At 40.9% G+C, this 27952-nt stretch overlaps 1 protein-coding gene across 3 annotated transcripts in view; it reads right to left on the reverse strand.

Annotated features, from left to right (window-relative positions):
• Positions 1-27952, reverse strand: part of ASAH1 (N-acylsphingosine amidohydrolase 1) — a 977824-nt gene that overhangs the window by 356487 nt on the left and 593385 nt on the right. For all 3 annotated transcript variants that reach the window (XM_044062468.1, XM_044062470.1, XM_044062469.1), the window contains one exon: positions 13708-13852. In XM_044062468.1, the coding sequence (XP_043918403.1) occupies positions 13708-13852 (145 nt within the window). The remainder of the gene's footprint in view (positions 1-13707; positions 13853-27952) is intronic.

A 27952-nucleotide genomic window follows, 5' to 3' on the forward strand; every position in this document is an offset into this window, starting at 1 on the left:
TTTAATTATGAATCCAGTTATAAAAATGTCAAAAATAAGAGTTAAACAAGAAAAGTACAGTTTTGTACCTACCATAAATGTAGATGTTCGAAGATCCACATTGCTGCAGTCCTAACACTTGGGTAGTCCGCTGTCCCAGTCGGCCCGAATACCAAAGTATATGGCTGACGTCGGTCAAGGCGCATTAGTCTGACGTCAGGACGTCAGGGTACAAATGCGCATGACCGACGTCATATCCTCAGTCTTTTCTTGCCCCAGATGTCAGAAGACCCTAAAAAGATAAGGCCAAAACCAAAAAAGACCAAACACTCCTGCACCAAATATATATACAATATATACAAATTTACAAGAGTATAACCCCACCCACACAACCACCCCTAAACACAGAGGGGAAGGAGGGAGGGTAAATTGGACTGCAGCAATGTGGATCTTCGAACATCTACATTTATGGTAGGTACAAAACTGTACTATGTTCTTCATTCCACATTGCTGCAGTCCTAACACTTGGGTAGAATCCCAAAGCAGAGGTAAGGGAGGCTGGCAAATCATAAGGAAGCAGGAGCTGACAACATGCCCTGCAAAATAGCCGTGGCAAAACCAGCCCTAGATTTAGAGTAGAGAGGAAGGTGGTAATGCTTAGAGAAAGTATGCACTGAACTCCAAGTAGCTGCCTCCAAAATATCCTTAGTTGCCACCCCTTAGAAATGCTGTTGAAGTGGCAGTAGCCCTAGTGGAATGAGGCCTAATCCCAGCTGGAATCTCCTTGCCATGATGGGAATAACAAAATGCAATGCAAAACCCAATCCACTTAGAAATAGTTTGTTTTGACACAGGCTTGCCCTGAGAACTCAAAGCAAAAGAAACAAACAACTGCTGAGACTGCCTAAAATCCTTAGTCCTGCTTAAATAATAACGCAACTGCCTGTGTACATCTAAAGTGTGCAAAATCTTTTCCCCCTTATTTTGGGGATCTGCATAAAAAGTAGGCAAATGAATAGTTTGGTTTAAGGCCACACTAGAAACCACCTTAGGCATAAAGGAAGGATTAGTACGTAATGATACCCTATCCTTATGGAAAATCAAAAAAGGCTCAACCGCCATAAGGGCCTGCAATTCAGAAACCCTTCTTGCAGAAGTAATGGCCAACAAAAAAGCAGTCTTCCATTACAAGTATTTCAACTCAGCAGTAGCCGCAGGCTCAAAAGGTTGTAGAGTAAGTTTCTCCAACACAAAATTGAGATCCCAAGCAGGAGTAGGAGCTCTACGTGGGGGTCTTATATTCTTTGCCCCTCTAAGAAATTGCTTGAACAAAGGATGAGAAAACAATGGTGGGTCACAATCATAGTGAGCTGAAATTGCTGCAGCATGAATCTTAATGGAAGAGAAAGACAAACCTTTGTCCAATAACTCAGTAAGATATTGAAGAGCCACACTCAAACTAGGCTCAGAAATCTCCAAATTCTTTGCTGCACTCCAAAATAAAAATCTCTTCCATTTTTCTGCATACACTTTCCTTGTACTAGGTCTTCTGGCTTCCATAATCACATTCAAAACTTGTTGAGGAAGTTGAGACCTGCTGTGTTTCAAAACAGAATATGCCAGGCTGTTAGATGAAGAGAGTGAAGCTTGACACTGAGTAGATGACCTTCCCTCTGAGACAATAGGTGTGGAATCAAAGGTAAAGGCCATGGAGGCTTCCTTACCAGACTCCTCAGTAATGGGTACCAGTGTTGCCGAGGCCAATCTGGAGCTATTAAAATCATCCTTGGCTTGTCTTGTCTGACCTTTAGGAGTACCTTTGGGAGAAGAGGCAGAGGTGGAAAGGCATACACATGAAGATTTTTCCAACTGAAAGAAAGAGCATCCACTTTCCAAGCTGTGTGATGAAACCTTTTGTGCAAAACTTTGGCAGCTGGTGGTTTAGTGGAGAAGCGAACAGATCTATGTCTGGAGTTCCCCATGACACTGTCAATTTCCGAAATACATGAAGATCCAGTTTCCACTCGTGGGGATCCATGATTTGCCTGCTTAACACATCTGCTAAGGAGTTCTGTGCTCCCGGCAGAAACCTTGCCTGAAGAGTTAGTTGCAAGCTGAGCGCAGTCTCCCATAAAATCATTGCTTGCCTGCATAGAGGGTAAGAATGTGTTCCCCCTTGCTTGTTGATGTACCACATGACAGTTGTGTTGTCTGTTAGAATCAGCACCTGCCCTGGAAGAAGTAACTCCTTGAAAGCCATTAATGCAAACTGGACTGCTAACATCTCCTTCATGTTGATATGTAGATGCTGTAGTCTGGCAGGCCACTTGTCTTGTATCCACTTTCCATTCAGATGAGCTCCCCAAGCTATGTCTGAGGCATCTGTCGTTAGAATCTGACTCGCCTCTGGCCGGGCCACAGAGAGTCCCTTGTTTAGGTGACATTCCTGAGCCCACCACAAAAATTCCTTTTGAATGCAAGGTATTATTTGAATGACAGTGTCCAAATCCTGGCAGTGCTGTGTCCATACATTTTTGAGATACCATTGCAGCTTCCTCATATGCAGTTTGGCATTGGGAAGCACCAGAATACAAGATGCCATGAACCCTAAGGCTTGAAGGACTGTCCTTGCAGTCAGCCCGGACTGAAGAGATAGTTGATGGAAGTAAAGGGATAGATTCTTTTGTTTGTCCAGGGTTAAAAAGGCCATCTGGGTTGCTGAATTCAGTCTCACACCCAGAAAGCACATGTCTTGAGAGGGTACTAGACTGGACTTTATTTCGTTCACAGAATACCCCAGGCATCTTAGCACTGCTATCACATATTCCAAATGCTGTAAAAGGTCTTCCTTTTCTTGAGCCAGAATCAGGCAGTCGTCCAAGTAAGGATAGATTTGTATTCCTTTTAGCCTGAAGTAAGCTATCACTGGAGCCAGAACCTTTGTGAATACTCTGGGCGCAGTAGATAAGCCAAAGGGCAATGCAGAGAACTGATAATGGAAATTCCCAGCTCGAAAACGCAGATACTTCCTGCAACTTAGTCTGATAGGTACATGAAGGTAAGCCTCCTTGAGATCTAAAGTTACCATCCAGTGATCTTTGCCCAGCAGAGGTAAAAGCTGTTGTAACGTCAACATTTTGAACTTGGGAATGTCCAGATAAGTGTTGAGGATAGATAAATCCAAAATTGGTCTCCACGTGTTCCCCTTCTTTGGTACTAGGAACAGGCGAGAATAAAATCCTAGGCCCCTTTCTGGCACAGGAACCGGCTGAATGGCCCCTATTTGGAGTAACAGAGAAATTTGCTTGTGAGCCTCTTTTCTTTGTAGAGGAGGAATGTCTGGCATGCCTTTGAAAGGAGGCAAGGTATGGAAATAAAACCTGTAACCGTGGTGAATGATATCCAATACCCATCTGTCTTGGGTAATTAAACTCCAATTTTCTTTGAAAAGTGCCAGCCTTCCTCCCAAAGGTGCTGCCAGACGAGAAAGCACTGGCAGCTGAAAAGGCAGGTCATTGGGTCTGCTTACGAAAGAACTGACCCCTGCCCTCACCAGAAGACTGAGCAGGTGAACTCCCTGTTCTAGGCCTAAAAGAACCTTGAGCTCTGCCCCTACCACGTCTAGACCTACCCCTAGACTGGGAATCATAAGCAGGATATGTCCATCCCTTAGTAGGCCAATTTCTACTAAACTTCGGAGGCTGAACCTGCAAAAAATCTTTAACAGTCTGCATAGACTTAGCCTTGTCCTCCATTTTCTTTAAAACTGCTTCCACAGGCGAACCAAACAACACGTCAGACTGTAACGGAGCATCCAAAATCCTTGTCTTAACATGCTCAGCTAAATTCTGATCCCTCAGCCAGGCGTGCCTACGAAGAACAGAACCAGTGGCAGCCACCCTCGAAGAGGCCTGCACAGCATCAAAACCACATTGCAAGGAATGCTTACCCACCTGTTCAGACACATGAACTAAATCTTGCAACTCTTTACACTCAATACCTTCCGCCAGAGCATCCACCTTAGACTTCAATTGTGAAAGGAGATAATTCTGATATTTTAACATGTGGAACTGGCAATTCAAAGCCCTCATGGCTAAAGTGGAAGAAGTATACACCTTCTTTCCCCATCTATCCAAAGCCCTTGCCTCTTTATCAGGAGGAACAGGATTTTTAACAACAGAAGCCTTAACACCTTTAGGCCCCTGAGAAACAGTTTCTGGGTCTGCCCTAGGACTCTTAAAAAGATACTTATGAGCTTCAGGCACCCTATAATACCTATCTGGTTTAACTGGGGCAGGAGGCAAAGAATCAGGGTTCAGGGAAGCCTCTGCAAAAACATCTTCCACCACATCCAGAACAGGAGGTATAGCTAAAGGCCTGTGCTGGGGTAAAAACAAAAATTCCCTAAGCCTCTTCCTGGAATCAGAGAAATCTTGACCTTCCCATTTAAAATGCTCCCTCATGGAATGAAGAGTCTCTGAAAAAGAAAAATCCTCAGGAGGAGAAGCCGAAGGAGTAGAATCATCCACATCAGAATCAGAATAAGGAGGATAATCCTGCAAGTCTTCAGCCGAAGACTCAGAAGCCTCCGAACACTGCTCAAAACTCTCAAGCTCAGGTTCCACCCTAGGCCTCTTATCAGGAGGGGGCATAGAACCTCTAATCATAGTAGTCAAATCTTCTGCCATTTTAAGCATATGTTTCTTAGGCAAAGATCCTGAAGAACTAGGAGAGACCCCCACAGAAGTTAAACCTGGCCTGCCTCTCAAAGAAGCCTTGGAAACAGAAGGGGAGGGCCTAACCACCTTAGGAAGAGAGGGGAGAACAGCCACCTGAGAAGCCCCTTCAGCCTGGCCTACCTCCTGAGAGGACACATCTTGTAACAGTAAAGTCTCTCCCTGAGACTCCAAAGAAACTTCTGGCAGAACCTCCGGCTCCACTGAGCCTTCTATAGAACCGACGTCCGGGACTGACGGTTCTTCCAACCTAGACTTTGCTGCTTTGTCCTTGCGCTTTTTGGACGAAGCGGGTGTCGGAGCATCCGACGGCATTTTATAATTACAACGCTTCCCAAAAACCAACCTGGCACAGTCTAACCTTCTCTTAATAGTGCGTTTGTTAAATCTAGCACAAGAGCGACATCCAACAACGTCGTGCTCAGGCCCTAAACAAGGTATACACAAGGTATGGTAATCCCTATGAGGTATCCGTTTCCCACAAGAAATACAGTTATTTACTTTTTCTGACATCCGGTTAAATACTGAGGCAAGAAAAAACCAAAATATTCCCCAACGGGGTACTTAGCCAACTTTGATTCGGTCTGAAACTCCGACTTCAGAAAATTTCAGAACGCCAACCTGCACTCGCAAAACTGCTTCTGCATCGGACCATGCGGCAAAAAAGACTGAGGATATGACGCCGGTCATGCGCATTTGTACCCTGACGTCCTGACGTCAGACTAATGCGCCTTGACCGACGTCAGCCATATACTTTGGTATTCGGGCCGACTGGGACAGCGGACTACCCAAGTGTTAGGACTGCAGCAATGTGGAATGAAGAACATCAGTAAGTTTAGCACCTGGAGTAAATGACTTATGCAGATGATTTGGTAAAGAATATGGAGAAAAAATGAAAATGGCAGTTGTTTATTTTTCTATGATTGAAATAAAAGTATAAAAATTATTAGGTGTTACATTTGGAGAATATAGTGTGATTAAATAATATTGGAAAGAGATACTCAGATAAAAACTGTTAATAGGAGGAAAAATTTTGAATTATTACTATTATAAGACCTTTTTTTATATACAGACAATTATGTTTTCGGGACACTGGGATAATTAGGGGCTAAATTTATTATAGGTAGGTTCATAGGTAGGTACTAGGCTATTGGCCCTAGGGCCCACACAAGCCTAGCCAAAAAGGTACCCTGGCTTTTTCCACCCAAGAAAATTATTTTCCTGTGCCTCTGTCAAGCAGAACCACAGAAGTGATCCCCGGGGTGAATTTCCTATTACCCATCCAATCATCAAGATTTTTCTTGAAGAGTGCTAATGAGGAGCTCTGTTTGACATAGATAGGTAGTCTGTTCCAGAGTATGAGAAATCTCTGGGACAGGAATCTGTCCCTCAAGCATGTTCTGTTTATTATTGTGGTGACAAGGTTTAGGTCCCTAGAGAGTGTAGCTCAGAGGGATTGATATTTCTTTAAGTGAAGTATGTCCAACAGCTCTGGGTTTGGCATAGCTTTGTATGTTAGGCAGAGATCGCCGCTGAGTAGGCGATATGTAATGGAGTAAAGCTGGAGATTTTTGAGTCGGTCTGCGTAAGGCATCTCTTTGAGACCAGTAATCCTCTTTGTGAGGTATTTTTGCGGCCTTTCCAGTTGTTGTAGATGTCTTGTGAGGTACATACCAAAAGGGGCGTTTGTACTCTATAATGGGTCTAATGAGTGATGAGTAGAGGGGAACAATGACCTCTTTTTTTCTGGATGAGAAACCTTTTGTGATGGTGTGCCACATAGAAGAATTTTCTGACCACTGTGGCGATGTGATTATCAAAGGAGAGACTACTGTCCACCTGTGTCCCAAGGTCTCTTATCACACTTTCAGTGTTAAGTAGACAACCGCCTATGTGGTAGTTCATGGGTACAGAGTTTTTACCAAAGGGGATGACAATGCACCTTTTGGCATTGAGCTTGAGACCATGGCTTTGACACCAGGCATCTGTCTCAGTGAGGCCCTTTTGTAGGATGTCCACATCATTAGGAGTTTCGATTATGGCTTCTAGTTTGCAGTAATCTGCGAATTTAGTTAGCCAAAGACCTTCTGTGTTAGCTTGTACTTCAGAGAAGTAGATACCAAACAGGAGAGGACCCAGGACTGAACCCTGTGGTACTCCACTTGTCACTGGGTCTGAAGTCTGATTTGGAGTCTGCTACTTTCACAGTGTGGGCTCTGTCAGTAAGCCAGTTGGCAACCCATCTTATGACATAGGGATTTATACATAGCTTAGTGAGTTTATCTATAATTCCAGAGTGTGGGATGGTGTCGCACGCCTTGGCGAGATCTAGATAGGCTGTGTGAACCACCTTATCCTAATCTATGGCTTTCGTGAATGCTTCAAAGAAGTCTATCAGGTTTAGGAGACGGACATGATCTGCCTGTGTGGGGTCCAGAGTTTGGAGATCTCCAATGTCTTTGTTTATGAGTTCCATGATGACACGTTCCATGGCCTTGCAGACCAGGCTCGTCAGGCTAATGGGGCGGTAATTCTCGGGGTCTTTTGTGGCAACTCCTTTGTGGAGTGGGATTACCATCGTGGTGCGCCATTCAATGGGCACAAAACCTGAGGTGAGGCTATGATTGAACATGGTACTTAGGTGAGGTGCCAGTTCATTCTGTAGTTCGTGTAGAAGGCACCCTGGGATGTTGTCAGGTCCCATGGATGCTGTGTTCTTGGCTTTAGAGAGTGAGGTTTTTACCTGTGCAGCCGTGATTACAGGAACTTTGGATTCTTCCGGTATAAAGATGAGCCCTTTAGGGGGCAAGAGGGGGGTAAAGTTAGCACTGAACCTATCTGCCAGGATGTTGGCAATATCAGTTGGTTCTGTACATTTACTGTCATTGTGCTGTATCTGAGTGTTGCCATTGAGATTCTTGACATAGCTATAGAATGCTTTGTGGTTGTCTTTAGAATCAGTGGCAATTTTGTTTTCATATCTAGCTTTGGAGGATTACTAGAAGATATGGGAAAGTAACGGTTATACATTTTACTTAGTTTTATATGGGGCTCAAGATTAAATCCTGTGAAGAGAGGTATGATCTGCTGTAAGGGGGAAGAAGGAAGACTGGGTTTGATTAACCCAATAGTATTTTGGCATCATTACATATTTATTGGGTAGTAGGTAAAAATCAAGAATAAAGAACAAAGTGAAATACGGAAGATCTTATTGAGCAAATACATGCAAGTTTTTGAAAGAGATAAGAGAAAAATGGGAAGGAGTATTTCAAAATGTATATTACAATATGATTAAAAATAGAAAGGGCTGGTATGACTATAATGGACAGATATGTTAAACATTGGCAAACAAAAAAGAATAAATTAGAACAGCAATAAGAGAGAAATTAATAAAAGATACAAAGATATTTTAGAAAAACTTTTTTGTGGATGTTAATGATACAAAAACTTCCAGTGAAAGCAAATATGAAACAAACAGTTAAAAGATAGATTATGCATAAAATACAATATTGAAGAAATTATGAACACTTTCTGACAGATTGTTCTAGAATCAAAGAAATATGGAAGACTATATGTAAAAAAGGAAATACATGACAAAACATGATATGGAAGACTATATGTAAAAAAGGAAATACATGACAAAATATGTACAAATGTAAGCATGGAAAATATATGAGAAAGAAAAAGGAAATGTAGAAAAAATGGTTAGAATAATGATTAGCATAACATGGATTACCTGGACTATGAGATATAAAGAATGTTATATAATCAAATATGGGACAGCTGGCATAAGGAAAATAAAAATATGGATGTGGGAAAAAGGGTAGTATGTGTAGGAATAATTGAAATTTAAGAAAAAAATTGTAATAATTTGAATAATATTAACCGATATGTATGATTTAAATTTCACTGAATGACAAGTGTAGAAGTATAAGGATGAGTGCATATAAAATAAATCCACTACTCTGTCAGGTGCCATGGGATCTTTTACGTCAACCTGAGCTACCAGATGTGGCATCGGTTTAACATCTCATCCAATACAATAAATAACCAGATACAAATTGCAACTACTAGCACAATGTAAATAGGGCAGTAAAACTAATTAGTAACAACACAAAGCAGTCTGTATGAGTACATGCACTGTAAACTATAAAGTGTAAATAACTACACTGAATAAAATTATATGTTAGTGGTGGTTTACTATCAAAAGAACCAAAATCACAACCGCGAACGGTGACGTCCGTGACATATATCCTCAACTCATACATATTAAGTAAGTTGTAAGGTCGACGCAACAAGATCGACAACATTCTGTCAATCTTAATGTTAGCAACTCCCATTGCCAACCATGCTTCTGAACGGACGTACACACGAACGGCAACATTCCGACTGTCACTCCTACCATGCTCGAGGAGGAGGCTGTCGTGCAACTGAATGTTGACATTTTGACTGTAAACAGTGGTCAAACATAAATTCTGTAGTAAAATATAAAAAAAATCAGCCTATTCATTGACATATACAACATGTCATTTTAAAGGACAAGTGGTAAGATAATATTCTGTGCCAGAGCAAGAACATTAACTAACAACAATAGAAGCATTTGCTACCAAGATTGCAATTTTCTTGAAAATTTTATCCAGTGCCCTCCCCTCCCAGGAAGCAGGAACATTATTTCAACAGCTAAGCCGCAGTGAAAAACAGTGCAGTGATAATTATTTTTAGGAGCCGTTATTCTTCCATGGTATAAACAGTATTAAGTATATCAACAGCAGCTATAAACAAAGAAACGACAAAAGATCAATGTATTTCACAAGCATCAATAAATTCTATACTGATAATGTAAATTTACAGCTTCAAGTGAGAACTGCAGATGGCAGGAAAAAGTGAGATTATGAGTCATTTCCTTACAGCACATGGCTTTTTGAAATCAGCAGAGGATAAACATAGGGCACAGGAAGACAGTATGCTGTTGTGCTATATGGATAATTACATTTATCATCTGATTTGCCAGTATTTAGGTATTGTAAATTACACATTTTCTAGCAGCTGGACAAGTGAATGGTCAATCTAAGGGGATCCAGTATCTGTCTGCCTGGGTCGACAGACCAAGATGCTTTGCCAAAGATGACCTGCACCTGTCACCCTTGGGATTCCGGATACTGGCTAATGCTCTTGCCACCCCATATAGTGCCTTTTTTAGGCAAGGTTCAAATGACAAATTCACCACCGTAACAGGAACAGGCAAGCAAAAACGGAGGGTAATGCTACTCACTGTTAGAAGTCTAAATCTCAAAATGCACTCCGTTGAGGCACTCCTTAAAATGGAGAACATAGATATCTGTGCAGTGACTGAGACCTGGTTCAATACCACACTTTTCAGCCACCTAATCTGTACCAGAACACCAAAGGCGGAGGTGCTTCCATATTCATTAAGGATATACACACCTCCAGGCTGTGCATCCGAGGTTATCCAAGTGCAACTAACTCTGGGAAAAACTGCAGTCCAAATTCTAGCTTACTACAGATCCCCAACCATGCCCAGGATCCCCACCCCTCTTTTCTTGGTATACTGAAAAATATTAGGGTTCAACCAAACACCCTAATAATGGGCAATTTCAACTACCCCACCATTAACTGAGAAAACTAGTTATGTACCAACTCCTTCGCTCAACGCTTTCTGGAATTCATAAATTCCAATGTCCTAGATCAACTTATCCACACCCCCACCAGGGGCAATATCCTAGACCTAGTCATTACCAACATGAGTGACTGCTGTTCCACACCTGAAGTAACTCCTCGTTGGACAGATCTGACCATAAGTTAATCACCCTAGATATCCACATCCCGCCCCCACCCCCCATTAAGGAAACCACAGTAAAAAATTTCTCCAAAGCCAACTTCATGCTTCTTAAGACAGAAGTGGTTAACTTCATGACACCCATGCAGATGGACAATAGTTACAACTGCTGAATCCTGCACAAATGCACTCTATAAGCACTTACACGAGTGCATGGATCGTGCTATCCCAAACAGAACCAGGACGCTATCCTCATAAAAAAGGAAGCTTATCTGGTGGTCCCCTGCCATAAACAAACTCTACAACAGAAGGAAGAAACTGTTGCAAAAGAGAGTAAAATCACATGAGTGGAGGAGCTCCCTGGTCAGCCTCAGTAAAAAGCTGAGATCCCTTATAAGATCCTCCAAAGCTAGCTCAAAAACAAAATCGCCACCGATTCTAGGGACAGCCAGAAAGCATTCTATAGCTATGTCAAGAATCTCAATGGCAACACCCAGATCTGCTCTGAGTTGCAGCACAATGGCACGAAAATTACAGAACCAACTGATATTGTCAACATCCTGACAGATAGGTTCAGTGCTAACTTTAACCCCCTCTCAACCCCTAAAGGGCCCATATCTATACAGGAAGAGTGCAGAGTCCCTGTAATAACAACTACGCAGGTAAAAGCTGCACTCTCTAAAGCCAAAATCATAGCATCCATGGGACTGGACATCGCAGGTTGCGTTTTACACGAACGTCAGAACAAACTGGCTCCCCACTTAAGCACCATGTTCAATCATAGCCTCACATCAGGCTTTGTGCCCATTGAATGACACACAGCAACAGTTATTCTACTCCACAAAGGGGAGCCACCACTGATCCCGGGAACTATCGCCCTATTAGCCTGACGAGCCTGTTCTGTAAAGCCATGGAACATATCACCATGGAACTCAAACAAAGACATTGGTAACCTCCAAACTCTGGACCCCACCCAGTTCGGGTTTGTGAAAGGCAGATCATGCCTCCTGAACTTGATCAACTTCTTTGAGGCAGTCAATAAAGCCATAGACGAGAGTAAGGTGGTTCACACAGCCTATCTTGACCTCGCCAAGGTTTTCAACACCATCCCCCATTCTGGAATTATAGCTAAACTCACTAAACTAGGTATAAATCCCTACATCACAAGATGGGTTGCCAACTAGCTAACTGACAGAACCCACAGTGTAAAAGTTGCAGACTCCAAATCTGACTTCAAACCAGTGACAAGTGGAGTACCACAGGGTTCAGTCCTGGGACCTTTCCTGTTTGGTATGTACGTCTCTGAAGTACAGGCTAACACAGAAGGCCTTTGGCTAATGAAGGTCACAGATGGCTGCATACTAGGAGCCATAGTCGAGTCCCTAGATGATGTGGACATCCTACAGAAGAGCCTCACTGAGACAGATGCCTGGTGTCAGAGCCATGGCCTCAAGCTCAATGCCAAAAAGTGCATTGTTATCCCCTTTGGTAAAAACTCTGTACCCATGAACTACCACAAAGGCAGCAGTCTACTTAACGCTGAATGTGTGATAAGAGACCTTGGGACCCAGGTGGACAGTAGTCTCTCCTTTGATAATCACATCGCCACAGTAGTCAGGAAATCCTTCTGCATGGCACACCTCATCACAAAAGGGTTCTCATCCAGGAAAAAAGAGGTCATTGTTCCCCTCTACTCGACACTCATTAAACTTGTTATAGAGTACAATGCCCCTTTTGGAATGTACCTCATAAGACATCTGAAGCAGCTGGAAAGCCCACAGAAGTACCTCACAGAGAGGATTACTGGCCTCAAACAGATGCCCTATACTGACCGTTTCAAAAAACTCCAGCTTTACTCTATAGCATATTGCCTATTCTGAGGTGATCTCTGCCTAACATATAAAGCTATGTCAAACCCAGAGCTGCTGGATATGCTGCACATAAAGAAATCCCAATCCCTCTGAGCTACACATTCTAGGGACTTAAACCTTGTCACCACAGTAAACAGGACATGCTAGAGGGATGGATTCCTGTCTCAGAGACTTCCCATACTCTGGAACAAGCTACCCATCTATGTCAAGCAAAGTTCCTCATTAGCACTCTTCAAGAAAAATCTTGATGAGTGGATGGGAAAAGGAAATACACCCAGAGGATCACTTCTGCTGCTCTGCTCAACTGGGGCACAGGAAAATAACTTTCTTGGGTGGTGTAAGCCAGGGAACCTTGTTGGCAAGGCTTACTTAGGCTGTTAACCTAGTACCTACCTACAGTCTATATGCTGACGACCTGAAATTGGGTAAACTGATTACAAGTGTTACAGATAAGGCATGTCTGCAAAATAATTTGACTAAATTGACCATTTGGGCACAGGAGAATAATATGTTGATAAATACATCAAAAACTAAGCATATGAGATTTGGGAGACAAGGTGAATACATAATACAGCATACAGTGATTGAAACTGTAGACTCATTTAAGGACCTGGGTAGATTCAGCTATGAGTTTTTCTAATCATATCAACCAATTGGCTAATGATAGTTATAGAACTATAGGCTGTATAAAAAGATTTATAAAGTCTAGGAAATCAAACATAATGAAGTCATTGTTTGTTAGTTACATTAGACCCAAACTTGAGTATGGAATAACAATATGGAAACCCTATATGAAAACAAGCATGAATAAACTGGAAAGAGTACAGCGGAAATATACTAAGGGCATCCATGGATGTGAAAATCTAAGTTATTATGAAAGACTAAAATATCTGAACTTGTATAGTGTCTCTTACAGATATTCAAGAGGAGATCTTATTCAGGTATATAGGGCATTTAGGGACAACTACCTCTGGGAATGTTTGGGGTCATCAAAAAGTACTAGAGAATTGTCAGATAACCTATGTAGAAGATTCTATAGGAATGAGAAGTGTACTAATTGGTTCGCTGACAGAGTATCTGATGCTTGGAACAGACTACCAAATTACATTAATGCAAGTACTAGTTTAGATATTTTTAAGAACAGCCTGGACATTTATTATGGGAACAAGTGTTTTGGCATATTGGCAAGCTAGAAGGGCTTTAATGCCCGTGCTTGAAAATTGGTATGTATGTACCTATGAACCTAAGAAGAAACATGCAAATCAAGTCATGGGCGCAACATTACTGCAACATGAACAAAACTGAGTAAAGCAACACTACTCACTGGTCGAATTCCAGTCAAAATTCCCATATATCCAGCATAGTTTACAGATTTAAAAACAGTTGCATTGTTCCTCTGGAAATCAAGATTCACCACCAGTGGTCTAAGTTGTTCAGTCACCTTCCAAGCATGAGTTGTTGCATTCCATCTGTAAAGCATCAAGTTTGGAAAAAAGTTCAACTTGAAAGTCACAAAATAAAGTCTCAAGGAACAGGAAATTGCAATTTCATAACTGTGCATCATTCATTTTCAAAGCATTTTATCTGTGAGGCTTAAGTGGTGGACTCAAACAAGTAAAATGGAAAGGAAAGTAAGGCAAGTATGAAAAGATAAACTCAAGAAATTCTGTGGGAATTAACTTCCTTCCAGAAGGACACAAATAGCCTGTAGGATAAAGCAAGAAATGCTGCCAGCTCAACTGCATAGAGAAATGGGACCTCAACTGGGATGCTGGAGACCCAGCTTTGATTAGAAGACCCCGTCTCTGAAGAGCCAGCTGGGGTGGTAGAAATGAACAGCATCATACTGGCTCACCTATTTACAGGGGAATGAAGGGGGATTTTCAGCTAGGCCAGGACCCACTGTGGAGGCCAAGGGCTTTAGCCCTGCCACAGAATATGGAGAACATACCAGCAGTTCATAAGTGTAAATTCACACTGATATTATTGCATGACAAGTGAGGGGTGGGACAAAGGGTAGGTTGTAAAATAATATCTGACCTGGGTAAGGATGACATTTCATCTCTGTCAGACTCTTGTACCAGCTGACAAAGTGGTTTTAATGGAAAAATGGTCATAATACTAAGAAGAAGCTTGACAGACTGAGCAAAGACAGCGAAGAGAGAAAAGAAAAGAAAGTAGCAAGGGAAATTCCATGAAAATGAGCTGTAGTACAGGCCGTATGGGGTGTAAGGCAGCAAGGAAAGGTAGAAGGAAATTATACTGTTAATGAGGAGACTGTTAAAATAAAAAAAAAATAAAACAGATATGGATTTTGTGTGTGATGACTGGCAAAAAGTAATGGTATAAGGCATGCCCAGGCAAGAGAGGTTCAGAAAGAGTAAGACGGAATATGTATTCAGACATTATAATGATATTCTTGGCCACATCAAAGCCAAATTTCTTCCTCTAACCAAGAGTTACAGTTTCTAGTTATGACTGACACTACCAACATGAAGTCACTTTATACAGGGGTGCATTGGCTCACTTTACAGAGCTATGGCTGGACTATTCAAATGCTCTATATCAACCAACCCACTCTAAGTTTACACTACTTAACTTACCTGAGTAGAATTGCATTTCAGTAACTGTAGGTTCTACAGTACTAGAAAACAACAATTACCATTTATGCATAGGTTTAGAGCCACTTCCATTACTTTTACATGTCAGCATCAGAAACTACCGTAGTTTTCATACCCTTGCAACTTAGTTTGGGCACTGGTTCTTGCTTCACTGACAGACTACTTACCATGATACTTTCTACTACAGAGATAGTCAGCTAGTCAGTTGTGAACAATGCCTCCTGCTCCTAATTTGGCACATCAACAAGGTCAATGCCTAAAAAATTTAATTTGAATTAACTTCATTAGGACAGTTCATTAGGAGTGAAAGTGCCTTTTGCCACTGTCTCTGAAGATCTCAGCTTCTCAGAAAGTCTCTTGTAAGAAATCCCTGAATTAATGCCTTCCTATACCTTTTTTATCCATGATAATTCCTGGAAAACACTTTGGACATCTCCAGGGGGTATCCCACAGATCCACTATAGATACTACACTGAGTGATCTTGTCTTCTGTGTGCTTGTCAATGCTGGAACTTTTGCAACTACTGTTTTGTTCAAACAATCCCATTCAGACTGCAGGTGTTAGTTTACATTTGTTTTAGCGGTTTTACATTTTCAATTTGTATTTCTGTTGTTTTTGACCACACAGCATCTGGATACAATTGTGTAAGCTTTTTAAACATTTATTCAGTAATTCTAGTAAACAGCTGTGCTGTTTTTGCCTTTCAAGTGATCTGACATTTGAAATCAAATACTGGTTTTCATTTTGTGAGAGAAATTGGGAACCATGTTGAGTCACATCGTGGGGGCTTGCAGTTAATTGCTTTTGTCTGAAGCCCAAGATCTTTTAGTTAAGTCTTCAACTTCTGTTTATGCTGATTGCCACTTATCTAACAAGAGGCTAAGTGGCTGGAAAAAACCTTGCAACCTGCTACTTGATCTGTTCTTAAATGCATTTTCTCTTCCGTTGTCTGCCCCTTATGTTAATTTGATCATAAAAATGCTTCATACTCCTATTTCACTGGTTGTCGACATTAACTTAATTTGTTTAGGTTACTCTCTTTTAGCTAATTAACTACTATTCTCCTTCAATTGTTTAACCACAAACAACTGGAATCATGGATATGCACTTTCCAATTATTTCTGTAGCTAGCTTGGTTGAAATGAGCATCCTGAAATAATGTAGCAATTTATCGAAACTAAATCGACAAAATGTGCAAGAGATGTAGTTATATAATGTTAATGGAAGCAAAGTCCTCACACAGTTACTACAAATAACAAGCACATTGTCAGTGCCACACAATACCACACTAAACTATTCAGACACAGCTCAGACCAACCCGTACATCTACTTATGCTGAAGCTTTTAAAGTAACCTACCTAACCACAAATGCCTCCTAAATGTAATGTAAGAAGCAAGTACCCTTATAACCCTCAAAAATAGATGATGCAGATAGATGTGTGTTTCATGATGGGTGCGAACAGTCACACTGTACAAGTCAAAAGCCCACAAGGCAAGCCTCCATTCAATCCAATATTTTAGCTATAGGTGAATCCATAGTGAGAAACATCAATGCTTCACTCATAAGGCTGTGAAAGAAGAGGATCATGGTCAGTTTGCCTATCAGTTGACAGAATTTGCCACATCAGGCATGCACTCAAGTCCCTGCACCCCCAATACTGATATGACACACAGTGCTCATGATTTTAAATGATGATAAATACCTCCCTGGACAACTTTTTTAAAAGACCTGATGAAAGTCTATTAATATGCATCTAAGGCAAGCATGAACCTATCCTTTTTTGTTTAAAAAAAACTTTTATTACATCACTTAAGACGTAGGCAAACACACATTAGCTGAAAAGATAACAAAACAAATTGACATTTTCTAATACTTACATTATACAACACACCGTTACTCTCCTTGTCCAACATCACATAAAGTGCTGAATTCCTGCCTTCCCTTAAACCTCACTCCTCCTCCTCCTCGTGGACATTATTCTGCATGTATTGTTCCCCAAATTCTATTTATTTCTATGTACTTTGTCCTTTCCTTTTTCCTAAAGGTCCCTCTTCCAGGTGCATATAATATTCAATACTTCTAATACATTTTGTTTAGACTTTGATCTCCATTTTCTCGTAATTACTTTTTGGCAGCCAGCAGAATTAAACTCAGTAAGGTCTTACTACATCTAGGCAATTCAGATCCCGTGCCCCCCCCCCCCCAAAAAAAAAAAAAAAGAGTTTCCTTAGTTACAGTCATTCGCTCACCCAATATTCTGACAACTCTGTAGGGAATTTCTACAATCTGCCAACGTATTACACTCCCAAACATAGGTTCCCAATTACCTCTTTCTTTCCTATCACACCTCCAACATTTATCCCGCAATGCAACCAAGAGAAGGGACAGCCAAAAATGAAGTAAAATAAAATCTTGTTTATTAAAACAAAAGGAACTCTCTACAATAAACAGGTTACCTGTTTTGTTCACTATATGTTGTTCACTATCTGAGGAAGTTCACATATAGTGAATAAAACCGGTAACCTGTTTATTGTCAAGAGTTCCTTTTGTGGTTTTAATAAACAAGATTTTATTTTACTTAATTTTTGGCCCTCCCATCTCTTGGTTGCTTTGTAGGATAGAGGAACAGCCTGTTTTGTGGTTTTCTTGGTTTGTTTGGACATATTCGTTTTACACCTCCAACGTTTTCTAACTACCTGAGGATCTTTGACGTCTACTTAGGGTATAAAAATACATAGGCTAACACTTCCAAGCTAAGATCCAGAACCTTCTGGACTTTGTTATAGATTTGGGAGCCTATGTCCTCCCACTTTTCTCTTGTAAATTGCTTTTCCTGTCTCTCTTCCCACTCTTTTCTAACCTCTTCTTTGATTCTTACAGCTGTCATGCAATATTTTGTATGCCCTGTTAATTATTCCTTTGAACAGCAGCTTCTGTTCTAGATTCAACTGAAAACTCTACCAGAGCATATCTTTCACTTAAGATTTCCCACTCTCTTTGCCTGCATTCTGCTATCAAACCCTGGTAGGGAAGGCAGTCTCTAGCCTGCAGTCCAATCATCACCTTGGCCTAAGCTCACTCTATTATATTTCCCTCTCTAGTTATTTGCTTCCAACACCTTGATTCTTTTACCAGTTTTCTCCAGTAAATTCCAGTTCCACCTTGCCTATTTTCTGTATTTCTGCTTGCAGTTATCCCTACTGGCAAAATCTCCTTTCTCCATTCACGTGTTGGCTTAGTTCTTAGAAAAAGTTCTGCTACTTTACAAATATAATAGTTTTCTTTTTAATTTCTCCAAGTCTTTTGAGTGTCTTAATATCATGATGGGAATGAGCCCCATTCCTAAGTCAAAGTATGATTGAAGTTCATGAAACTGGTATTGTTTCAATCTTTGATGTTAGCCAGAAGTATGCTTTCCACCACCAGCAATGTGTCCAGTAATGATTGCTTCTGCAATTCGTATGGAGTTACATGTATCTGTAACATATCCAAGTAAGCCTGTAAATTCTTTTTTTTTATAAGACCCGTTGCTCCTACTACTACTGGAACTGTCTATGTATCTTTCTTCCCCATTGCCCTCATTTCTGCTTGCAAAACCTGGTATTTTATGACTGTGTCTCTCTGTACGCAAGAGACTGTAGCCACTGGGTCTTCTTTTTATGGACTACTATAAACTGGTTTTCTCGCATCTATTTGTTTGAACTGTTGTAATGGATTATCCCATGTGATATAAACCATCATTTTCTATGATGCTTTGTGGTTCATGTTTCTAGTGTTTTTCAACTACTTCATTATAATGCTTGCACAATCATGCAACAGCCTTGCCACAGTATTATGCCTTTGAGTATACAGTTCTTCTGCCATTAGTATATCACAACTAGTAACATGATGTGCAATTGTTTCCAATTCTGTTTTATAAAACCTACATTTGTCTGTTTCTCTCACATATTCAATGGACTTTGTAAACCAACATGCATATAGTCAACTATCTTGGGCCATGAATATTAACCTTTCATCTTTTGATTTAAATTCACCTCTCCTTAACCATTCCTGCATTCAATCCTGATCAACGTGGGGTTGTTCCAAGACGTTTCTATACTTGCAACTGCATTTATGCATTTTCACATTTCTTGCCTTCTCATCTGATCCTTTACCTTATCTTCTTTCTTTTGTTTTCTAGTGCATTCAGTTGATACCTGATTTTTATCTACTTCTGGTTTACATTCCATTCCCACTTGATGCCAATATGCTTCTGCTAAACTAAGCAGGGAAGTCATCCTCCTCATGTTTCAAAACTTTAATTTGGTTTGGGTCTTGTGAGGTCAGCAGATATGTAGAGTGTGCAGTCCCAATTTCAAGGAGGCCCATACCACCTTCAGAACAGGGAATACAGAATCTTGGTATGCACTAATTTTTACAAAGCATTTGATGAGCATGAAGCAACCTTCTTGTTTTCCTGTCCAACCTATCCAACACCATTTTGGGGCCAGTCAATCTCTCAAAAAGCTTGGACTTTGTTCCTAGATGTCAATGCTGTTTTCAGCATTAAGTCTTCTAAAATATTCCTTACTAAGTTTTATTTGCATTTGTTCATGTTTTATTGTTGATCCTTCATTAATTCCCAAATATTTACAGACTATCTCTTGCTCATCTTCTTTTATATCACATTCCAGTCACAAACTGACAGTCTTGGCGCTGCAGTTTTTCTGCTTTAAAGGTTGCTTTTGCACATTTATCAAGACCAAATGACATTCTTGTATCATCTAAAAAACTTTTGACTACTTGCGGTTGTGTTTTCTGTTCCTCATCTGATGAACTATACAGTTTTAAATTATCTACAAAAAGAAGATCAGAAGTCTTTACACTTTGTTGTTTTCTGGGAGACAAATTGTAGCTGTGACCTAATCTCTTAAGTAGACAACTTAATGGGTTAAGGGCAAGAAAAAATAAAAGTGGTGACAGTCACCCTGAAATATCCCCCTTTGAATTTTTATCCCTGGAATAATAATTTGTCCTTTATCCTGGCTTAAATGCAAAGTGGCTTGCCACTGTTTCATGGTCGCTGTAATGTAATCAATCAGTATAGGGTGCATCTTAGAAATCTTAGGCAGTCTTATCCATGAATGTTGGATACTGTCAAATGCTTTTTTATAGTCTATCCATGGCATACTTACATTCTTCCCCCTTTTTATACTTCTCTGTTATGACTAACAACAAATGATCCTTTGTTCCATATGACTTTCTTTTATTACCCTTTTGTTCTATTGCCATGATTGAGTTTTCTTCTAAATGACTAAAAACTCTGTTGGCTTCAATTCCAGTGTATAGTTTATATGTAGTCATAAGGCAAGTTATAGTCTATAGTTTTTAGGACAGCTTGCAGGTTAGCTCTTAAGTAAGAGTACTGTTCTTCCTATTGTTAACCAGGCTGGTGTCTGCTCAAGGTGAACATATAAATAGTTCTTACTCATGGCTAAATCTTCATGTAAAGATGTTAATACTTTTAGTCAGAAATTAGGTACTGCATCTGGGCCTGGGGTTTTCCAATTAAGACCTTTTGTTAACTTTGTTTCAATCATATCTTTTAAGTTCTTCTGCCTGTGCTGATATTTTTAGTTTATTTGCCATAGGGCATGATAGATCCTGATCTGTCCTGATGCTGCGTATTGCTTTTATCACATCTATCTCTGAGAATTTTTATTGATCTGTTCCCTCTTCGATACTCTTCTAACACTTCTTGTCTTAACTGCTTTATAGCTTTCTCTATTTGATACTTCCATTATGGCACTCAACTTCTCACAATCCCCTCTATTACTACTCTGTGTTTTTGTGTAAGACCTAAGCTGTTATTAATTTAGCTGCACAGTAATTATATATATATATATATATATATATATATATATATATATATCCTATTTACTTCTGTCATATCACATGGATCTCTATGGATAGTCCTAATTACTGTGTTCATTTGTTTTATCAAACTTCTAACTTTTTGGGATTTATTGACTTTCAGTACTCTATTTCTTTCATTGATCTTAACGTGTCTGTCCATTTCTATTAAATCAATCAACTCTTCTCTTAGATCAATGAATGTGCCCTCAGTCTAGAAGAAAATGTTCTCCATTTCCTGCGGGCATTCTATAGAAAGTTCCAGAGCATCTTCCTGTGCCACATTCTCTTCAGTTTCATCCTGTGTCATCCGTTGCTCTTTCATATGGGAGCTCACTGGCCTCTCTCTCCACACTGACTGTGTCAGAGCTGTCACAGTTTCCTGTTCCTTCTCTTACTCTGCAACTCTAACTGAACATTTGTAGTGATTGCCTATGAAAGGCTCCAAAGTATTTTCATATGACAAATGATCAGATGTTTCCCACTCCACTGGTTTCTCCTTAATTTGGGGATCAATTGCTCTATCCTGCTGTGATGTTATCAGAGTTAGACCTATTACACTAAATATTTCACTTTGCAGCTAATCCAAAAACTCAGTTTCTGTTTCTTTAACTTTTCCATTACTAATTCTCTTTTTTACTTTTCCTCTGTTTTCTTATTTTTTTATTGTAAAATGTTTCACATCTGGATGCCTTTGCCTGTATTTCTCTTCAAATATCTTTGGTGCTGCTCTTTGTACTGATTAATTTTGCTTTGTCCTTTGCATAAATATTGCACTATATTAAATCTCTTTCTTTCCCATGTCATATTTCTTCTTCAGATGTCTCCTGCTTCTCCTGTTTCTCCCTGCTTTGAGGATTCATTGTTTCATCTTGCTGTGATGTAACCTGTGTTAGACTTTCTTCACTAAATCCTTCACTTCACAAGTATTCCAACCCTACATTTTCTATTTTTTTAATTCTACTTTACTAATCCTTCTGCTCTGCAGTCTCTTTTTGTGATCTTATTTTTTATTGTGAATTTTTCCATATCTGGATGCCGTTGCCTGTATTTCTCTTGAAATATCTTTGGGGCTTCTTTTTGTGTTGATTAATTTATCTTTCTCCCTTGCATAAATATTACACCATATCAGATCTCTCTTTCTTTCCCATTTCCATATTTCTTTTTTTATACCTTTCAAAAGTTTCTGGATGTTCCTTATATTCTCAAACTTTCTCAGTCACTTTTTTTCCCAAATGGCCCAAGGTTTCATGGTCTATATAATGTTTTTCATAAATCTGTTCTATTAATGAACACACATTTTTATTTGAAGCTTCTGACAGTTTTTTTTTTTTTTGGAAGTATTTTTCTTTCTTCTAATTTCTCTCTCAATCTTTTTGTACATCTACTGTCTGGAAAATTTGGGCTTCTTGCATAATAGTAACGATACATAATTCCTTTCTTATCCTCAATTGTCCACTCTATCGTCTTTATGGCTCTTTATTTGGCCCATCAGTTTTTGTGGATGGTTACTTCCTTCTACAATGGGGCCAATCCTTCCCCTGGGCCTGGCCTAGCCCCACTGTGGGAATGTTTCCTTGTCTTGAGGTTTCTACACCTTCATGTTTCCATTTCTGGCACCAGTGCGCCTACCAGGATTGGGCACTTTTATCCTGGGTCTTGTACACCCAGCTGTCTTTTATTTTTTAACCTTCTCCTGTCCAGGATACCTGATGTATGTATGTCAACTTGGTGAGATTTTCTGAAAAACGAGATCCACCGTGTGAAGGTACTCACCAAGACATGAGGATGAATTCAATTCCAGCAATACTACTCTCCTTAGCTTGCTGACTTCTCCCTCGATCCATACCCCATACTTTGTATGGCTATTATTGTCTTTCAGGATGCGCATTCAAAATCTCACTTTCTATTTCAAGAGCTTTCTCCCTACTTCATCATCCCTTTCCAGTTTGAATTATAACCTTCTGCTTGTGTTATGTACATCAGCCATAACTGTGTAGCTCTAAAATATACCTTCAAATCAGGTAATCTTACACCACCTTGTTCTACTTGAAGGATCAACATTATTGCAATTAACTCATGCCCTATTCCCCTCCCAGATAAATTCCATCAACTCTTTATTATCATCCACAACCTCTTCTGCGGTTGATAAAAATATGCCTGACTCATACATAAAACCAAAGGGATTAAAACATTTTCACTGCTTGTATCTTACTATACTTATCTATAAACAAGAGCTTCCAATTACTCAATTTTTGTATTACCTTTTTAGTCTCTTCTCATGTATCAGCATGAGCCTATGCTTAAGCAGCATTCTACCATCACCAAAATTATGCTAAAGTATGCACAAAAGCTTACTGACTTGAACTATTGGCTTAGCATCTGATGTCACTCAAAGGGGTACAAAACAGATCAGCCTGGGAAAAGATGGCAGAAAGTCCTGTTTTGTCAGAGATGGCATGCACCTATCTCCTCCAAGACTTTCATATAGTGTATAAATTCTTGTTCACCTCTGTAGCATCTTTTTTAGGCAACATCAGTCTACTAAAGCTTCCAACATAATAAAACAAAATCTGGACAACATTAAGGTATTGTTGCTCAATGTTCGCAGCCTTAACAAAAACTCCAATACCTACAAGCATTCCTTACCCTGGAAAATATTGAGATATGCATCTTCATGAGGTCCTGAGAGCACTCCATTAGTGTAGGGTTTTCAATGCCTACCACACGTTTAGGCTCACTGCACTAGATGAACATGCTAAAGGTGGCAATAATTCTGTATTCTTAAATTCAACTCCAGACTTGTTAGACAACATAATGACCAGAAACTCCTCCACATCCAATTTACATTACTAGAGATGCCCTCATGTCCCCCTAAAAGTACAGTTGTGCACACTTACCATAAATGTAGATGTTCGAGTGTATTCACTGTTGCAGTCATCACATTTGGGTTATCTGCCTGCAGGTAGTCCTCAGCCGGCCAGAACACCAGAGTCTTCAGATTCCTGTGTCGGATGCTGACTCTTCTTCCATGACGTCAGGTCGTCCGGGATATAAAACATGCAGCCGACACCATTACATCAGTTTTTCTTGCCCCAGATGTCAGGTTCCCCCACAATGGGAAGCAATTATATGTTATGGTACACCTCCAACAAAAAGCAAATAAACCAGAAAACTTAAATATACCAAACAAGAAGGAAAGGCAGAGCCAAGAGAAGTCAGGGGGCTGGAGGGAGGGTAACCAGGACTGCAACAGTGAATACACATGAACATCTACATTTATGGTAAGTGTACACAACTGTACTATGTTCTTCATGTTTCACTCTTGCAGGTATCACATTTGGGTTGATTCCCAAAGCTAAAGAAGGGAGGAGGAAGTTAGAGAGCATTAGGGCCAGCTATTAAGCCCTGCAAGACTGCAGTGGCAAAACCATTCCTGGATTTAGAAAAAATAGGCATGTGGTAATGCTTGGTGAAGGTATGTATAGAGCTCCAGGTAGCAGCTTCTAGGATGTCCCTGGTAGGGACTCCTCTGAGAAAAACTGCAGAGGTAGATGCAGCCCTGGTGGAACGTGATCTTATCCCCTGTGGAGTAGGTTTTTCCATGGTGCTTGTAGCAGAAATGAATGCAATGGGCTATCCATTTGGAAATGGTTTGCTTTGAAATGGCCTTCCCCTCTGCCCCTGCAGCAAAGCCAACTAGCAGCTGTTCAGATTTTCTGAGAGGCTTAGTCCTGTCCAAATAAAATCTAAGTTGTCTGTGCACATCCAGAGAGCAGTATTCGTTCCCCTTTGTTTTGTGGATTAGGGAAAATGATAGGCAAATGAGTGGACTGATTTAGGGCCACACTAGACACCACCTTGGGCATAAAGGAAGGACTGGCCCGGAGGGAAACCCTGTCTGCATGGAAGATAATGAAGGGTTCCCACTGCCATGAGGGCCTGCAATTCAGACACTCTTCTTGCTGAAGCGATGGCTATTAGGAAGGCTGTTTTCCAAGAAAGGAATTTCAACTCTGCTGTTGCAGCTGGCTCAAGGGGGGGGGGTGAGCTTTTCCAATACAAAGGTCCCAGGCAGGAGTGGGGGCTCTCCTTGGGGGGTCTTAAATTTTTGGCCTCTCTAAGGAATTGTTTTAGCAGGGGGTGAAAGAAGAGGGGTGGCTCAGTATTATACTGTAATGAAATGGCAGAGGCATGAATTTTAACTGACGAGAAGGACAGGCCCTTGTGAAGCATTTCTTTTAAATACTGAGGAATATGAGGTAAGCTGGACACCATTGTGCCCATCCCCTGAGTCTGGCTCCAGGAATAGTATCTTTTACACTTTTCAGCATAGGATTGTCTAGTACTAGGCCTCCTTGCCTCCAGAATGACATCTAGCACCTGCTTACTGAGGGATGCTATTAGAGAGCTCAAGGAATTAGCCAGGCTGAAAAGTTCAAGGTTTGAAGCTGAGGGTGCAAAATCTGGCCCACCTGCTGGGACAGCGGGGAAGGGGTCCGAGGCAGGTGCCATGGTTCCAGCAGTGTCATACTGCACAAGTGCGGGTACCAGTGCTGGTGTGGCCAGTCTGATGCAGTCAGTATTGTCCTTGGCTTGTCCTGTTTGATCTTTAGCAGAACCTTCGAAAGGAGAGGCAGAAGGGAAAGGCATAAACTGAGAGGCTTTCCCAGGTAAAGGTCAGGGCCATCCACTTTTCAAGCTTGACTGTGGGGAGTCCTTGTGCAGAATTTGTCCAATTGGTATTTCTGAGGGGAGGGAAACAGGTCTACCTCTGGAGTCCCCCATTTGCTCCTCAAGAGGTTGAATATTTTTGGTTCTAGTTTCCATTCGTGTGCGTCCATGAGATTTCTGCTTAAGTTGTCTGCCAGTGAATTTAGCTTGCCTGGCAGGAATTGAGCTTGTAGGTGCACTTGGTGGCTCAAGGCTGTGTTCCAGAGAGCCATGGCTAGTCTGCAGAGAGGGTACGTGTGGGTTCCCCCCTGCTTTTTTATGTACCACATAACTGTGGTGTTGTCTGTTTTTACCAATAGTTTTCCTGGAAGAATGCAGTCTTTGAAGGCTGTCACGGAATTCTGTACAGCTAACATTTCTTTTTGATTGATATGCAGGTGCATCTGTCTCGGGTTCCATTTGCCCTGAATGCACTGCCCTGCTAAGTGAGCCCCCCATCCATAGTCTGATGCGTCTGTTGTTAGGGTTTGGGCGGCAGGGGGTAGAGTGAAAGGGAGCCCCTTGTTGTGGTAGCAGGCCTCTGCCCAACAAAGGAACGCTGTCTTTATACAAGGAATGACAGGAATTATGGATTCCAGGTCCTGAGAATGTTAACACTATAGGCTTTTTAGATACCATTGTAGTTTCCTCATATGCAGTTTGCATATGGAATTAGTAGAATGCAAGAGGCCATGAACCCCAGGGCTTGCAGAATTTTCCTTGCAGATAGCTGGGGTTTTGTGGCCAATAGTTTGAAGAAGGTTGCCAAATAAACTTGTTTCTCTGGAGTGAGGAAAGCCATCTGGGAAGTTGTGTTCAAGCTTGCTCCCAGGAATACAATCTGTTGGCAGGGTACTAGATGAGATTTCTTTTCATTTATGGTGTAACCCAGTGAGGTTAGAAGTTTCTTTACGAATGCCAGATGTTGTAATAGCAAGTCCTGGCTTTCTGCCTGAATCAGACAATCGTCCAAGTACGGGTATATTTGAATATTTTGCTGCCTGCAAAATGCAATGGCTGGAGTTAGACACTTTGTGAATACCCTGGGCGCAGTAGATAAGCCAAAGGGAAGTGCAGAGAACTGATAGTGCATGGAACCTGCCCTGAGGTGTAGGTATTTCTTGCAAGATTCCCTTATAGGAATGTGCAGGTAAGCTTCCTTTAAGTCTAAGGTTGCCAGCCAAGCATCTTTGCCTAGCATAGGAAGAAGCTGTTGAAGTGTTAGCATTTTGAATTTTGGGATTACCAGAAAGGTGTTTAGACTAGAGAGGTCCAGGATAGGACGCCAGGAGGTGACTTTTCTGGGTACCAGGAAAAGTCTTGAATAAAAACCTTGTCCTTTTTGTTCTGTTGGGACAGGCTGAATAGCCCTGATACTTACAAGAGAGAGAACCTGCTGTTGGGCCTCTGCCCACTAATTTGGGGGTAGGTCTGGCCAACCTTTTAGGGTTGGTAGTGTGTGTAAGTGGAATCTGTATCCTTGGGAAACTATGTTCAAAACCCATTTGTCCTGGGTAATGAGTTCCCAGTTTTTTTTGCATGCAGGGCGATCTTTCCTTCTATAGGAGTAGGCAGTTGAGCAGGGCTTGGAAGGGTTAAGGTTAAGTCATTGTGCCATTTTTCTGTAGGGGGGTGGCTTACTACTCCCTGCTTTGGAAGTGGGAGCCCCCTACTGCTTACGCCTGTGCGCAGCCTGAGACTTTAACCTAGGTGGTCTGCTGTTCCTGGGTATGGACTGAGAAGGCCTGGAAGAGACTGGAAAGGACCAATTCTTTGAAGGCCAATGCCTACTAAATCTGGGAGGCTGTACTTCTAGGAAATCTTTAACAGTTTGCATAGATTTAGCTTTTTCCTCTATCCTTTTGAGGACTTCTGCTTTGTTGCCAAAAAGGCGGTCCTGGTTTAAGGGAGCATCCAGTAAATTTAGCTTTAACATGATCTGGCAAGTTTTGCTCCTTAAGCCAAGCATGCCTTCTAAGTACAGACCCAGTGACAGCAGCCCTGCAAGATGCTTCTAAATCTTCAAAACCACATTGCAAAGTATGTTTACCAACTTGTTCTGCGGAATGCATTAAATCCTGTAATTCTTTGTGTTCAACATAGTCAGGAATCAACATCATCATCTGTTTAAGTAGACCCATAATATGCTGCTGATACTTTAACATATGAAACTGGCAATTTAAAGCCCTAATGGCCAAAGCAGCAGAAGTGTATACCTTCTTACCCCATCTGTCCAAGGCCCTAGAATCTCTATCAGAAGGGGTAGGATTTTTGGCAGCAGTAACCTTAATGCCTTTTGGTCCTTGGGAAATAGTTTCTGGATCCACAGTAGGATTCTTGA

This window comes from Protopterus annectens, chromosome 2.part1 (assembly GCF_019279795.1).
Source record: "Protopterus annectens isolate FY-2018-M chromosome 2.part1, PAN1.0, whole genome shotgun sequence".
Classification (NCBI taxonomy): Eukaryota; Metazoa; Chordata; order Ceratodontiformes; family Protopteridae; genus Protopterus; species Protopterus annectens.